Raw genomic sequence first — 16,053 nt, 5'->3', positions numbered from 1 at the left:
ATTTAGGTCAGAAAAAAAAAATACACAGAAAGGACCTGGAGAGTAGTACAAAAGATATATGTGATAATATGCTTATGTTTTGTCTTCACATATAGAGATAACACAATTGACCTAGAAGGTAATGGATTTCTGGTCACAGTTCTTGGACTAATTCCGATTATTAAAAAATGCCCAGATGAAAGAGTGAAGTCGTGGGTAGGTGTTTGGGGAAACGGGTTTCTGGATGGTGGGAAATGGGAGGCAGAGGTATTGTTCAGGCATGTCTGGGCACCGGCTCTGTCTCCTCTTCCTGATGGAAGATGTCACCTTGCGGATGTTTTGTGTGTGTGTGTGTGTGTGAGAGAGAGAGAGAGAGAGAGAGAGAAAGAGAGAGAGAGAGAGAGAGAGAGATATCTCCCTGCCAATCCACAATTTGCCTGAAATGCTGCTAGGCCCATCCTGCACTTTCATTCCTCATTCAATAGACATTATGTTGAACACCCACTTTGCCTCAAGTATTTTGCTGGTAGGACACACCCCTGAGTTGTTTATCTAGTACAGTTGAGGCCTTTGCACTGCTGTGTCTACTTTTTCTTGCCCAACATGCCTGATTACATGTGAAAGAAATGGGTAAAGAGGGTGGCCTGTGGGTATCCCTTAGCTCCTGTCTCTTAGTACCCTCCAATTCATTCTTTAAAACCCTGTCCAAATGTTTCTCTCTTTCCCATTTTCCCTGCAAAGATGTCTTTGCATCAATACCACAGACTTTACTGGCATGTCCTTTACACGTTCCACCTTGCACTGTATGATCTCTGTGCATCTCATACTGTAAGTAGATTATAAACTCCTGGAAGGCAAGGGCCATGTCTGCTCCTGGAGGACCTAGACTAGAGATCCATACACACCTAGGTATTGAGAGAGAAGGAAATAAAATAGAGTGCACACTCTCCTCGCTGCCCAAGAATTTGAACTTGTGGCCTTGGCTTCACTAACAGAGTAGTTTCAGACATTTAAAAAATGAACTGCTTTTCTTAACGGTTTTATTGAAGTATCCTTTAGATATCATAAAATCCTACCATTGTAAGTGTACAGTTTAATGATTTGTAGCAATAGGGAGCTGTGTGATCATTATCACAATCCAGTTTCAGAACATTTCCATCACCTCAAAACATCCCCTCCTGCCCATTTGTCACTTCTGCTCCTACCCTCAGCTCCAGGCAACCACTAATCTGCTTTCTGCCTGTACTGATTTACCCTTTCCAGACATTTCATATAAACGGAATTATATAAAATGTCATCTTTGTGTCTGGGTTCTTTCATTTAGCAGAATGTTTTTGAGGTTCATCCAGGCTCTAGCAAGAATCAGTATTCTGTTCTTTTTTATTGCTAAATAGTATGAATATACCATATTTTGTTCATCTCTTCACCAGTTAATGAATACTTGGATTGTTTTGGTTTTTAGCTATTATAAATAATGCTGCTATGAATATTAACATAGTAGCTGTTGTGTGGATATTTTCACTTAAGGAATTGTTCAGCAAATAGGATGGTGCACCTACCATGTGCTGACCACTGTGCTAGGTAATGGGGATACAGAAGTTTATAAAACACACAGAATCTCTGCCTTCATGTAGTTTGCATCTAATAGAGAGGGTGGGGAGAAGGGGAGAGAGAGAGAAAGAGAATCAAATAAATCATGTAGTGTATTAAAAGGAAAAAGAGTGTTATGGAGGAGAGTAAAGCAGGAGAGGGAGATGAGGAATGCCAGGATGGAGGCAGTTGTAATTCTGAATTAAATGTTTTCATGGAGGACCACATTGAGAAGGTGACATTTGAGCCAAGACTTGAAGGAGACAGGGGAGGAGCCTGGTGGGAATCTACAGCAGGGGCACTTCGGGGGGAAATAATAGCACATGGTAAGGCCTAGAGGTGAGAGAAGCCCAGTGGTGTTTGAGGAGTCACTTTGTTCTGGCTGGAGCAGAGAGAGTAAAGGGGAAAGTGGTACCAGGGGAGGTGAAAGGAAAGGAAGGTAATGTTGCCTGACCGGTTCAGCTCAGTGGTTAGAGCGTTGGCCCACAGACCGAAGGGTCCTGGGTTTGATTCTGGCCAAGGGCACGTACCTCGGTTGCAGGCTTGATCCCTGGCCCTGGTCGATGTCTCTCTCTCTCTCTCATTCAAGACAGTATGACTCTGAGGTTTTGACTCTCTCTCTCTCTCTCTCTCTCTCTCTCTCTCTCCCCCTTCCACTCTCTTAAAAAGCAATGGAAAAAATATCCTCGGATAAGAATTAAAAAAAAGAAAGAAAAGAAAGGTAGGTGATGTTCTTTAGGGTCACACACAACATTCTAAAGACTTAAACTTTTCCTTTCGGGGGATGAAAGACCATTAGAGAGTATTGAGCAGAGGGGAATGACGTGATCTCCTTTAGATGTTACAAGGGTATGCTATTGAAAATCAACTACAGGGAGGCAGAAGCAGGGAGACTAGTTAGGGGGCTACAGCAAGAATGTGGGTGAGAAAGGATGATGGCTTGGACCAAGGTGGTCACAGTAGAAGGTGGGAGAAATGGTTGGATTCTAGATTATTTTGGAAGTAGGGCCCACAGGATTTGCTGTTGTGTTAGTTGTGGGATGGTGGGAGATCATGGTCATTCAAGGCAGGGTGACTCTGAGGTTTTGGTCTGAGTAACTAGAGAGATAGAGTTTTAATGAGGTTAATTAAGTAAGAGCTGGGACCCCAGAGAAAATCCTCTCTAGTGAGAGTGGATGGGGCAGCACAGATAAGGGAGGCTTAGTCCAATTCAGAACCAGAAAGTCTACAGCTGGTTGTGTCAGTTCAATCTGATTTACTCTTTCTGGCTCTCCTAAAAGATTATTTAATCCTTAATGCCTCAGAATAGAGAAGACAGAGAAAACTAACTACAATGGTCACCAGGCAAAAGAAATCCTAGGCAAAGACAAGTTGAACGCCTGGCCTGAATATCCAGTATACTGGGGGAAAGTTGATGAGACTTCTTTCCTGAGCCAAACAGGAAAGAAGTATTTACTTTGTGTAGCTATAATTTCCAGAATTTATATTAAATGTTTCCAGTTAAGTGCTTTCATTCTTTTCAAGATAAGAATGTTGTTATTCTCAGATCTTGTCTGTAAATGAGGTTCAGAGAGAAGGGACTTGAGAATAATGTGTGTTTGTGTGTGTGTGTGCGCACACACATGTGCACTTGTATCCAGGCACATGTATGGGGATGTTCTCAAGAGCCCAAGTCCTCAGTCTATCCAGTTGAGCTGGGGGTGAAGAGCTACTTGGAAAAAGACATGGTAAGTATTTAATGTAGATAGAACTAAAACAAAGGAGTGGACATTCAGGGGACAGGCATACATAAGAAGGGCTTATTTTAGTGAAGCAAATACCCAATAAAATCCTTATCAAAATTTGCCACAATTCTGTTTATCTTGGCTTTGTGGTAACATGATGGACCAGTCAGATGATAAGAGTTCACTCAAATCTTTCAGTACAGGGCAAACATAACACCTGCCTTAATTCGTCTGGTTATAAAGATCCGAAAATGGCTCATATGTGCAGAGAAACAAGAGTTTTCTTGGATGAGAATTTTAAACATTTGCACACTATAGATACCTATGTGTTTAGAGGAACCAGATTTCAAAGGCTTGGAGAAATGCCTAGACTTCTTTGAGACCTATTAAATTTCTACTTATTTATCCTTAAGTATTCAAAAGATTATTTTTCTTAATTCTAAATGAATAGAAAATGACATGCTATGGATTAAGCCTACATTTCTCTTATATGTGCCAAAGAGCAGTATCATAAAGGCATTAATGCATTTCCCATTGCTTTTTTGTCTTCCTTTTAAAAAGTTTTCTTTCTAATGAAGACAGCTATTTTATTAGATTCTTCTTTGACCTTTAAACTGAGAAAATGAGCAACTTGGAAATGATTTTATGGAAGTAAGATTAGTTCTTAGAATGACTATTGAGAGTTGGACCCGATTCTGGAGGCCATCTGGTCCACCATGTTTCTCAGACAGATTGCTATCCAGGCCTCAACTGTTTTAAAAGATGAAGAGCACTGGCCCTGTGTAGGAATCTGTTCCCATATTTAGTCAACCTTTTTATCTCTACTTATGGTCAAAGAGATTATAGCTATTGCTCCCTCCTTGCCTATGTGGCCACCTGATCACAGAAGGAAATTAACTGAGAAGTCACATTGGTTTCCACCCAATACTCTGTGCTTTTCAAGTTGATGCTAATTGACTGATGTTAAGTTCTATATTTTCCCTGATATTGAAGTTAAGCTGACAGGTCTATAATTACCAAGATTGTCCCTTTTCCCTTTTAAAAAGGATGAGCACTTCATTTACCCCTTTCAGCCTACAGGGACTTACTTTATTCTCTTGAGCTCTCAAGTTCTCAAGAATAATCGCTAGCAGCCATGTAATAACCTGCCAATTCCTTACATACTCTTCCAAGTCTGTCATAAGGCCCTGCTGATTTGCCTAAAGTTGACTTTTCAAAACACTCTGTAACCATTTTATTTCCTATTCTATTTTTCACCGACTCTCTTCTGTCTCAGGTTGGCATGGCTCTGGTAATCAGATCCCTGCTGATACTTTCTTTTCATTTAAGACCTGAAAGTCTCATATTGTTCCAGTCATTGTCATGAATGTCTTTGCCTCTTTTTTGCGGTATTGGGATATTTCTCTTGTAACCCTGGTTTAGCCTTAGATCACTAGATAGGTTTATCTCTTACATTTTGTATCTTCTACAAATTGCATTTCTTATACTTTTTCTTTTTTATTTATTGAATTGAGAGAGAGAGGGAGGGAGGGGCGAGGGAGGGAGAGGGAGAGATCTGTTTTTCTACTGATGTATGCATTCACAGGTTGATTCTTGTATGAGCCCTGACCGGGGATCAAACCCACAACCTTGGAGTATCGAGATGATGTTCTAACCAACTGAGCTACCCAGCCAGGGTCCTATACTTTCTAGAATGCAGAACTGTGTTTGTTTACATGCATTTCTTTTGGATGCATCTTTGTGGTTTAGACCCTCTCATCTGATAATCTCTGCTTATCAGAGATTTCACTTAAAAACACATACAACTATTTTGAGATAATTTTAGGTTTCTAGAAAATTGCAAAAGTAATAAAGGCAGTGCTCATATACTCTTCATCCAGCTTACCTTAATGTTAACATTTACATAACAATAGTACATTTGTCCAAACGAAGAAATTAACATTGTAGATTACTATTATCTAAATGAAGACTGTTTGGATTTCAACAATTTTTCAACTGTGTTTCTTTTTCTGTTCCAGGATCCAATCCCAGATCCCACATTGCATTAAATATATTTACTTAAATTTTTATTTTCATTCCCAACGATTCAAAGTGATATTTCTGTGTGATAATTTTCATTGAGAGTCTATTAATCTTTGCATATTCAACTAATTACTTTAAAAAAAAATCCTCACCCAAGGAGTGAGGATATTTTTTTCCCATTGATTTTTTTTTAGAGACAGTGGAAAGAAGTGGGGAGGGGAAGAGAGAGAGGAGAGAGAAAAACATCACTGTGAGAGAGACATATCGACTAGTTGCCTCCCCACGAGCCCAGACCAGGGGTGGGGATCTAACCTGTAACCCAGGCATGTGCCCTTGCCTTGGAATCAAACCAGAGACCCGGGGGTGCTCAGGCCAATGCTGAGCTAACCACTGAACAACACTGGTCAGGGATAAATACTTTTATCTGCAGAAATAAAATTTCTTACAGAGTTTTATGCTAAAATAATGTCTTCCATACTCTTCAAACATAAGTTTGACAACCTGAGCCCTACTGAATATCAAGGTATTCTCCCCACCAGGGCCAAAGAAGTCTGGGAAATTGTTCAAAGAGACCCTTCCTTTCCTGGTTTGATCGCCCCAATATGTTTATCTTTTCTCCTTTTGCTTTAATTGAGGCACCCTTTAATTCCCGGGCAGGGTAGGAACTAGAGGGAAACAACTGACATGCAAGTATCAAGGAGGCTCTCACTCTTGGAGCGCAGTAAGCGAGGGGCTGGCACCTGAAGAGTGAGTAGCCCTTAAATTTTGCACCCTCGGCACCTCACTTGCTTTCCCTTAGTCCCTGCTCTGTCCTGGGTTTTAGAACACAATGTATTCTTCATTTACAAGGTCATGCCATTTTCTTTCCTCATCACCCACTCACTGCCTGCCAGTCCTTTAGTTACACATGGCATCTGATGTTGTATTTAAATTTTCTCGATAACTCAACTATGACCTCTTGCTTATTTCCCTGGCTCCTTGTTAGATATCAGTCAACATTTCAGAAAGTCAACATTTCAGAAAGTCTTTGGTTTCCCCTTTGTTCCCAAATTACATTTCCTCAGGAAGGCAGATCTTGCAGGGATTTTCTGAGGGTGTGAGTGTAAGTCCACATCTAATTGTGTATTTGTATGTGTAGCCTGCAATTTAAATTCTGCACTAAGTGCCAGCAAAAAGAAAAAAAAAAAAAAGAAAAAAAAGAGCCTGTTTTAAAGCTTGTTTCAAGCTGTTAGAGCTTCTGGGCAATTAGAATACTAAAATGTGACTTAATATCTTTCTCCTTCCAAGTTGCCAGGTATTTATAAGCTACATGGATTTCCCTGACTTGGGGAATAAATAAACTTGTGACAGCAATGGTGAAAATATTCTAAAACATTAATATTTAGAAAGGAGTAAATTATGATAATATTCTTCCTGAGATTCATTTAGGAAAACCAATGGATTTTTCTGTTTGTGACTTACTGGGGAAAGGGCAGCAATGCTCAGTGAGATAAGGTAGAATTGCTTTGCTGGTAGCATTTTTAGGGCATTACAGAGGAACAATTTGTGGTTTTTATAGGGAGGTAGTAAGTCCTGGGAGAACGCTACAGACACAATTAAGAGAGACCAGATCCTTGACCACAAATGTTGAAGAAGATGGTGGTTGCTTACACAGCAGCTAAGATGCTAACCTGGGGGTCTAGCAATAGGTCTGTGCAACCAGTACCTGCTTTATGGTTGCTAAGAACTCACCCTAAAAGGAAATGAAGACTGCAAAGTAAGGAATTCTTGGAAACTCAAAGTGTTTAGAGAACTTTGGGAAAATACATTCCAGCTGGCCCCCTAGCCTGTGTAGATGAATTTAGACACTGGTTTAAGGACTTAGTGCTAGAGTTTCCAAAGAGAGAAAACCTCAGGCTGAAATGAGGTCAGCTCAGCTGAGGAACTGCTTAGGCGATAGATAAGCATTAACTCAAAATCTAATCTTAAGAAAGATGACCATGCCAGGGAGTGAGAGAGAGAGAGAAACATCAATGGATTGCTTCCCGTATGTGCCCTGGCCGGGAATCAAACAGGCAACCTTTCGGTGCATGGGAAGAGGCTCCACCAACAGAGCCACACCAGCCAGGGCAAAAAAGACTGAAATTTTAACCATTTGTGACAGCATGGATGGATCTAGGGCGTATTATGGTAAGTGAAAGAAGTCAGTCTGAGAAAGGCAAATACCATACGATTCCACTTATATGTAGAATCTAAAGAACAATATAAATGAACAAACAAAACAGAAGCAGACTCATAAATACAGAGAACAGACTGATGGCTGGGTGAAAAAGGTGAAGGAATTGAGAAGTACAGATTGGTAGTTACAAAATAGTCACGGGGGTGTAAAGTATAGCATAGGGGCTATAGTCAATAATATTGTATTAATTATTTATGGTGCCAGTTGGGTACTGGAAATTGGGGGGGATCATTTTGTAAAGTATATGATTTGTCTAAGCACTATGCTGTGCACCTGAAAATAATACAAAATAATATTAAATGTAAAAACAAACAAACAAACTATTTCTTTGCCCCCTCCCCCCCCAAAAGAGAGCACCTGTTGCACGAATGAGCAGTGACATCTCTGAGCAGGTGGAAGGGTTGTTATATTTTGGTTAACTCAGAAGTATGTCTAAGTCCATAAGGAGATGCTGCTGTCCTCACGTAACTATAATTTGGTCTTTCAGGGCAATGGCCACAGGTGCGGCAAGCCCAGGTGTGAAAGGCCAGATAAGGAAAAGACAGAGCCTTCCACTTATGGATCTGTTTAATTCTTTCTCCCTGCTTGCTCAATAAACGCTCCTGTGGAAGAACTGTCTGTTATCGTCCCTGTCCAAGAGAGCAGAGTGGACGTGGAGAGCGCAGACTGGGCAGCAGCTGCCGAAACCCTTACGTGGATGCTGTTCATCATCGCCTCCTCCACACAGAGCTGATTCTCCTGCCAAGTCGTCCCCTGCCTCTTGCAAACATCATGTAGATTCTTGATGTCAACTTGCAGGCTTAAGAGCTTGCTGCTCAGGCTGCTCACTTCTCTGTCTCTTTTCTCCACCTAGGCCGTCAGAAAAACGGAAGCATCAATTATAAACCATCGAGCAAACACTTACTTTCGTTCACTTAACTGGTTGACAGAGACTTTACATTTGCTGGGAATTTGTTCGTCCACCCTTTGCTGTTATTACTCATTCCACGTAACATTTACACACTCTCTGTTTTCAAGATGTCTGAGTGCCCTGCATTAATGCAGACAGTTACTTATTTAATTAACCTTCACCCACAGCTCTAGGTGCATCGCAGACACTTCCCCTTTTTCAAGAGGAATTTAGTGCCTAGAATAATTCCAGGCGCCTCATGGACTATCTATAAATATTAATGGTTCTGCCAATGATGAAGTGAACATACTGAGATGTCAAATGAACCTGTCAAGGCTAGTGAACCAGTGATGGAGCTGGTGTGGATTCTGAAGTCTCTTAACTATCTCTTCTACCCACGAAACCAAAAGACCTCCCTCACCTGTAAACCTAATGCTTTTCCTTTGGAGACATACACCAATGGGAATAAAAGTGAAATCCCTGGGCTGATTATATAGGATCAATGCCTCTGAATATGAATGAAAAAGATTAGTTAATTATTGCTGGGGCAGAATGGAAATTAGTGATTGAGATCACCAATAGCGAGTGTGAAGCACAGTAATTTCAGTGGGGTTGGGGGTGTGGAGCTGTGGTAACAGGGTGGGGGCTCCGTTACACTAGGGTGCCACCTTCCACCCCCAGTGTTGTGGGTGGCTGGCATCGGTGTGGAAAGAAGTTAGGAAGTAGCCCCCTGTGAACCTGTCCAGGGCTTTAGTCCTAACACTGCATACGGTCCGTGACGCTCATGCGGACGGCACTGCCTACCACCTGTTTCAGATGTTGGGACTGAGGCTGGTGCTTTTATGGTAGGTACACGTCTTAGGTTACTCAGAGCAGGCCCTTAGGCGAGGATTCATGGCACTTATTGAGGAAACACTCCCAGGCACAATCAGCAAGGAAGTGGGGGGGGGGGGAGCAGAGCAGGGAAGGCAAAGAAACCAAGCAAGGGCAGGATTTCAAACAAGTCCCAAGGGCGGGAGCTTTAGCCTGATCCCACAGGGAACTCTGGCCTGTAAGTTACACCCCAGAATCTGTCCTGATTAGATGCACTGAAAGCTGGGCTGTTAGACTCAGCACCAGCCAGTCAATGGCTAAGGGCAGCCCGGTGGGGGGGTAAACTCCCAAGGACTTCCAGCTCTTTGCTCTTGTGAGCAAAGTGACCCCAGTAGCCTAAGGGCAATTTTTCTAAGAGAGTTGCATGTGCACAAGCACCCAGAAGCCATGGTGCAATGAAATGGAAAGTGATCCAAGCAACAAGGTCCCAGAGTTGGTTAGCAGCAAAATATGAGAGTTCTGCTCTCCCAACCCTGTAGCTAGTGCTCTGTTACCATATCCCAGCGGTTGCTCTGGCTTCCTAAATATATGAACTATAGGACACACCTTCCCAGGGGAGCTGGCCACCTGATATGGACACTGTAAATCAAGCCTTACCCCATGGTAAGAGACCTCTGCACAAGGCTGAGGGGGACCAGAGAAAACCATGGGAATCGGACTCTACAATGTCAGACGATTTGGAATTCAGAAGGTTTCCCAGAAGTGCTGCTGTCTTAGCTGATTTATTTCTTCATTTCCTTTTAGTACCTGGACTCTTTTTTTTTTTTTTTTACCACTTTACAGTTTAATTAGGTTAACGGCATGGCTCTGTCATTAAAAGGATTTCATTATCTCAAAACTCTCCCTCTTCCTCCTGTCCCTTGTTCCTCATTTCCAGAAAAACAACAGTGGATGTCAAATTGCCCCAGGCATGTAATTACCATTAAGACAATTACCAGGGACTCTCTTAAGAAAATGTGTGTAGAGCAGCTAAAAAAAAAAAAAAAAAAAAAAAAAAAAGTACAAAACCTTTGACCCCACAAGGGTTTGATTCCAGTGCTTAAAATCCCTTGTGTCATAGCTGCCACTGAGGGACTAGGATACAGAGGCTCATTGGGAGACCCTGGGGATCCCCTCCCCTCCTGTCCCAGGACTATGTTTCTTTGGCATCTATGAAGAGGTTAGGGGACAATGCAATGCCTGTTCTACAGAAGTGCCACATGCCCTGTATTCTTGCCTTGATGTTGAATATATGCGTCTTCAGGCGAGGACCTTGTCACCAGATGGTTCCATATGGAGCCTGGCACACTCTGGACTCATCAACAAAGTACAAACACTATACAACCTGACTCTCTACAAGTTAGAAGTTAAATGCCTTCTCTCTTTCAGGACAATAAAAAATCCCCTCTTTCTCCAGTCTTGGATGTCCTCTGAGCCAAAGGCTGGCTTGCCCAATTCTGTTGCAGGACCAGGACTTCAGAATTAGATCTTCAATGTACATGATCTCATCTAATGTGGACATTAGCATTGACTCAGAGTCTCTGAGGCAATTTCTTCGTTCATCACACAAGTGTTTTGGAATAAATAATCTTTCTTTGAGGATTCCCTAAACCAGCTGAATAACAAATGTGTTTTGCAGGATGTCAAATGAAATTTACTTTTGAAATCAAAATCTAACCATTTACTTCCTAAAGGCCAAATTGTACAGGGGTTTTTAATTCATCAGAGCAGGAGGAGTGGAAATGCTGGGAGAGCAATAAAGTGATTTCCTTGAATCACGTATTATTTTTCACTGTAGGGAATTGTAAGAAGAGACTGTGTTCACCTCAGAGCTCCCGAAAGGCAAGTGTTGTTGAGGTTCCAGTAAACCTAATTTCTTGCTAATATCGTGCACAGAGGCCACTGAGCACTATTTTCTAATCCTATCTACGTTATGAAGGCTAAATTCCAGGCAGATGCCTTTTGAATATCAGTATGTAGTAAGAATTGATTTAATCTGACATTTCATCAATCAAAGCTCTGTAACCAATACTAGGGCATGAGATGAACTGGGAGTCATAATGCTGGCCCTCAGGCCCCATCTGATCCTGTCCCAGACCTGCAGTCACTAACGATGGCTGAAACCACCGGCCTCTGATACTAGGTAAGTTTTCACCTATATAGTCCTGCACTTAGATCCCCAGTTTTGCTTCCATGAGGGTGGAGCCTGGTCACTTTGGTGGAAGGCATGGGACATCGTCCAACCACAGGCAAAATGGTGAGTGCTGATCCTGCAGGTGCCCCCATACTCATGATAGTGATTAGACAATAGGTTATTTACTGAAGCAAATTTTCTGTATTGATCAAATGGATCTTTTTTTTTCAAACAGCATGCCTTCTTGACATATATTTCAAAAGATGGGAAGTAATTTTGCTCTAGGCTTCAAAGTATTGGCAGATAGTCTTATGCTCTTTGGGGGATGCTGATGTGAAACTGAAGCTTGTGATTTAGTAGCACTCTCAAATCCCAAGAGGATCAGAAAGGGTCAAGATGACAGCGTTCCCACGCATTTGGCACTTGGAAAAAACAAGAAAGCTTGGGTGGAAGTTTCCAGAGTAATTTTGAGGTCCACCAACAGCACCGTAAAGGTCATTAGCTTTGGGAAGTTATCTTTTTTGAGGATAATGACAAATTTTCAACCAACAGCAAAAAGCCACTTTAACCACCACTACCATTCAACATATAAAAGTTTATAGTGAGAGTTATGTTTTAAAAAACATGAAACCTTAAAAATTAACATTGCTTCAGGAATTTTTCATTTTACTTGTGTAGCAATAGAGTTTACAGTTATCCACAGTAATTTCAAACACTGTTAGTGACATTACTAACTTGATTCCTGAGTTTACTTTTACATCTATAGAAACATTGCAGTTCTTGATGACTGATGATGGGAATTGATGGGCTCACTCTGTCTGTGAGCAAACATTTTGAAACCGATTATGTTCGTATAGTGCAGAATGAGTATATTTCATTGTGTTCTAAATTCTTTAGAAATTAGCACACTGTATAATGCATATCGTTTGGGATACACATGGCATATGGCAGAGGCCAGTCACCTAAAAAATATGGGACAATTTTTATTGGCACTTTGGGTAGTTGCCACATACGTTTCTCCATCATATCATTGGAGAAATTATTTCACTAGAAAGTAAGCTTCATGAGAACAGGGGTCTTTGTCTATTTTTTCACTGCTTTATCCCCAGCCCCTAGATAGGGGTGGGGAAGCTTTTTTCTGCCAAGGGCCGTTTGGATATTTATAACATCATTCGAGGGCCACCTAAAATTATCAACTTAAAAATTAGCTATGAGAAAAGCTCCTAGATTTATTGCATTTCGAGTCCTGCCTATGGTTGCCTTGGCAGACTAAATGATTTTGCGGGCTGTATACTACCGGAGGGCTGGAAGTTCCCCTCCCCTATCCTAGAGCAATGCCTGGCACATTGAAGGTGCTCCAAAGATATTAGTTAAATGAAGGAATGCCCTTCTAGAAAATCCATACCAGATCCTTGTTCCCTGCAGAACTCGCAGCGGATCCTCTACGGCTCCCTCTAGTAATCCAGCAGGAAAGGAGCTGAACCACCTCTTTTAGAAGCTGCTCACCTCTTGGTAGGAGGTCTGTTAAAAAGCATATGTCATGTGGGACAACCCTATACTAACCTTTCTGGAACAAGTCAGGGAATACATAAACACAGTTTGACCAAAATATTAGACTAATCAGAACACTCCACTTTCATATCATTCCACATAAAGAGAGAATGTTGGCAACAACAGTTAATATTTTTTTAAGTGCTTTCTCTGTCCCAAGCACTAGTGTTTTACATGCAGTATTTTACTTAATCCTTATAGCAAACCTCTGAAATAGGTGCTCATGATTCATATTTTTTTTAGGTAAGGCAAAGCAAGCTCTGAGAGGGTATGCAACATGCCCAATATCATACTGCGATTAGATATGCACTCAGACCTCCCTAGCTCAAGTTTGGGCTCTTAAATGCTGTGCCCTGCTGCCCACCTCTGTCTGTGATGTTTTTGGATGCTTATTACTGGAATTTTGAATTATGAACCTTGAAAAGAAGCCCCTCGAACAAAGGTTCAACTCCATGCATGTACAGGAGTTAGAAGCCTTACCTCATCTTTCATTCCCTTGGCACTTCTCAATTCTCCTTTAAGCTTTAGCATTTTCTGAGCTTTGTTATAAACCTGGAAAAGTATAAAAATTTAAGATGGAAAAAGTATAAATGAGTCCAGCTCTTTAAAAATTTTCCCATCTGGATGTGTGCTCTCAGCAGGGAGTTCAGAAAAATTTCCCAAACTGTTAGCAATACTTACTTGCCTACCCATCTGTTTGTGTTTCCAAAAGTGTTAAAACTTTCACCAGGAAGACGACCGTGGTTTTACAACTTTTCCAAAAAAACCACCGCTAAATAGTTTCTAAGTTTATCCTTCTTGGAAAGTGAAAGGTCTGAAATGATCTTACTTTCTAGATTTCTAAGTATTCTATGGCTCAAACATAGTTAACATTATGTACTAATTATAATCAGACAGAATATACACAGTCCAACTTTATTCTCATGACAACCCTGGGAGGCAGATACTCTTACTATCTCTATTTTACAGAGAAGGAAAATGAAGACCAGAGAGGCTAAGTGACTTACCCAAGGTCACACAGGCTCCCTCACTGCTCCACGAGGAGCTTCCACTAATTTATAACTATTCATTTGGAAATATCTGAAGCACCAAGTTATGTTGGCACTTGTAAAGTTAGGACATGTAAAGTGCTGGGAATATCCAGGTAAAAAGCCTCAAAGAAAGCCAAAGGTTTTTGCACGTGTAGATGTGTAAGTACAGAATGATGCATTTGAGGTCATAATGCATTGAGCTTAATAAAATAATCTAATTCATTATGTTTTCAACACTAAGACTAAAAAAATTTCCACCAGGCACTTACCTGCAGAATAGTTCCAAGAATGAGAAGCTATCAAAATGCTCATTCTCTGTAATGAACCACACCCCCCACCCCTACATAAGCCAAGAGGAAGAAGGAATGCTGGGGCCGTGGAACCGGGACTGTTTATGGGGTTGTGTTCTGGCGGGCTGCACTGTCCACCCTGTGAAGTCTCCGTGCACAGAGGCGCATCACGGAGCGGCGAGTGCTCAGGCTTACCCGGCAGGGAGAGGCGAGCGATGCTGCAGCAACAAGCCCCAAATCTCAGTGGCTTAAAACCGTGAAGGGTTAGTTTTCACTCGTGCTACATGTCCTTTATGAGTCAGCTGGGGGCCCTGTTCTTCATTGTCCTCAGCTGGTAGAATCTTTATCATTTAGTATGTTGCCTGTTGCCATGGCAGCAGAAAGGGAACTTGGTGAATCACACACGGGTTCTTAAAGTGGAAGTGACATTTCACTTCCGCTCCCATTTCATTGGCCAAAACAAGTCACACGGCCGTGCCTAACTTCATCCTTTATTCCCCAAAGGAAATACTGGTGAGCATCACCAGTGACTTCCACGCGAGGTGTCTGAGGTGGTTGGGCTGCTGTAACGATATCACAGGCTGGGTAGCTTATACGCAACAGACGTCTCTTTCTCATAGTTCTGGAAGGTGAGAGGTCCAAGATCCAGCCCCTGGCAGAACTGGTGTCTGGTGAAGCCCTTAGTTGGTTGGAGCGTCATCCAGTGCACCAGAAGGTTGCAGGTTCAATCCCTGGTTGGGGCTCGTGCAGGAGGCAAGTGATCAATGTTTCTTTCTTTCTCTCTTTCCCCCACTTCCTCTCTCTCTCAAATCAGTGAAAACGTATCTTCAGTTGAGGATTAAAAAAAAGAAAAAAAAGAATTGGTGTCTGGTGAAGACCCACTTCCATATTGGCTGGGTTTTTTTTCATGCGTAACTTCACATGGTGGTAGGGACAAGGGAGCTCTGTGAGGTCTGTTTTATAAGGGCACTAATCTCACTCATGAGGGATCCACCCTCATGACCTAATCACTTTCCAAAGGTCTCATCCCCTAATTCTATCAACTTGGGGGTTAAGATTTCAACACATAAATTTTGGGGGGACACAAAGGTGTGATCCACAGCACTAGGCAAATGAGATTAAAAATAGTGTGGCATATAAGAACACTAAACAGGGCTGTAGGCTACCAACCTGGTTTAGCACCTAATTCAAAAAGTAGCTTTTGGAAAGGTACTGATATCTCTGAGCCTTTGTCTCTGCCTCTGCAAACTAGAGGACTTGTACCAAATGACCGTTAATTCTTTCCTAGCTCTAAGGTTTACTGATTCAATGTTTTACCTTGACAGACATCTTTCTTACTAAAGAACCATGAATTCAGCCCAAGCATAACATAAAATATAAATATAACAAATATGTCTTTGAGAATAATATTCTTCTACAGGCAGACCTACAGGATAGTTAGGAGATGCTTCTTAGATCAAATGCAATCTTGTCCCAGACAGAAAATGATAGTCCAGATTGTGACTGTTTCATCTACTATGGAGTTACACAGCTGTAGTCGCAAGGGCCAAGGGCATTTGGAAGGAAAAGTGGAAGGCACAGTCTCTCATATTTGCATGGAAATATATTGGGCTTCACTAAGTAAAATAAATCAGAGGAAAAAGAGAGAGCTGAATGAATTGTGTTCCATGAAAGAGACATGGGAATCCTGTGAGTCATTAACAACAGCAGTGGGCAATTTGGAAGTGCTTACAATGAAAAAAATGGAAGGGTTATATGATAAATTTTCGAAGC

The 16,053-nt window shown here is 41.6% G+C and overlaps 1 protein-coding gene across 1 annotated transcript in view; it reads right to left on the bottom strand.

Moving 5' to 3' along the window:
* PMFBP1 (polyamine modulated factor 1 binding protein 1) overlaps positions 1-16,053 on the bottom strand; it is a 208,747-nt gene that overhangs the window by 29,346 nt on the left and 163,348 nt on the right. Inside the window, exons 15-16 of the mRNA XM_081118742.1 lie at positions 13,440-13,511; positions 8,227-8,382 (exon numbers count right to left, since the gene is read on the bottom strand). Of these exons, the coding sequence (XP_080974868.1) occupies positions 8,227-8,382; positions 13,440-13,511 (228 nt within the window). The remainder of the gene's footprint in view (positions 1-8,226; positions 8,383-13,439; positions 13,512-16,053) is intronic.

Source organism: Miniopterus schreibersii, assembly GCF_964146895.1.
Source record: "Miniopterus schreibersii genome assembly, chromosome: 18".
Lineage (NCBI taxonomy): Eukaryota > Metazoa > Chordata > Mammalia > Chiroptera > Miniopteridae > Miniopterus > Miniopterus schreibersii.
Note: the sequence above shows the minus strand (reverse complement) of the source record. Positions and strands in the feature narration are given on the sequence as shown.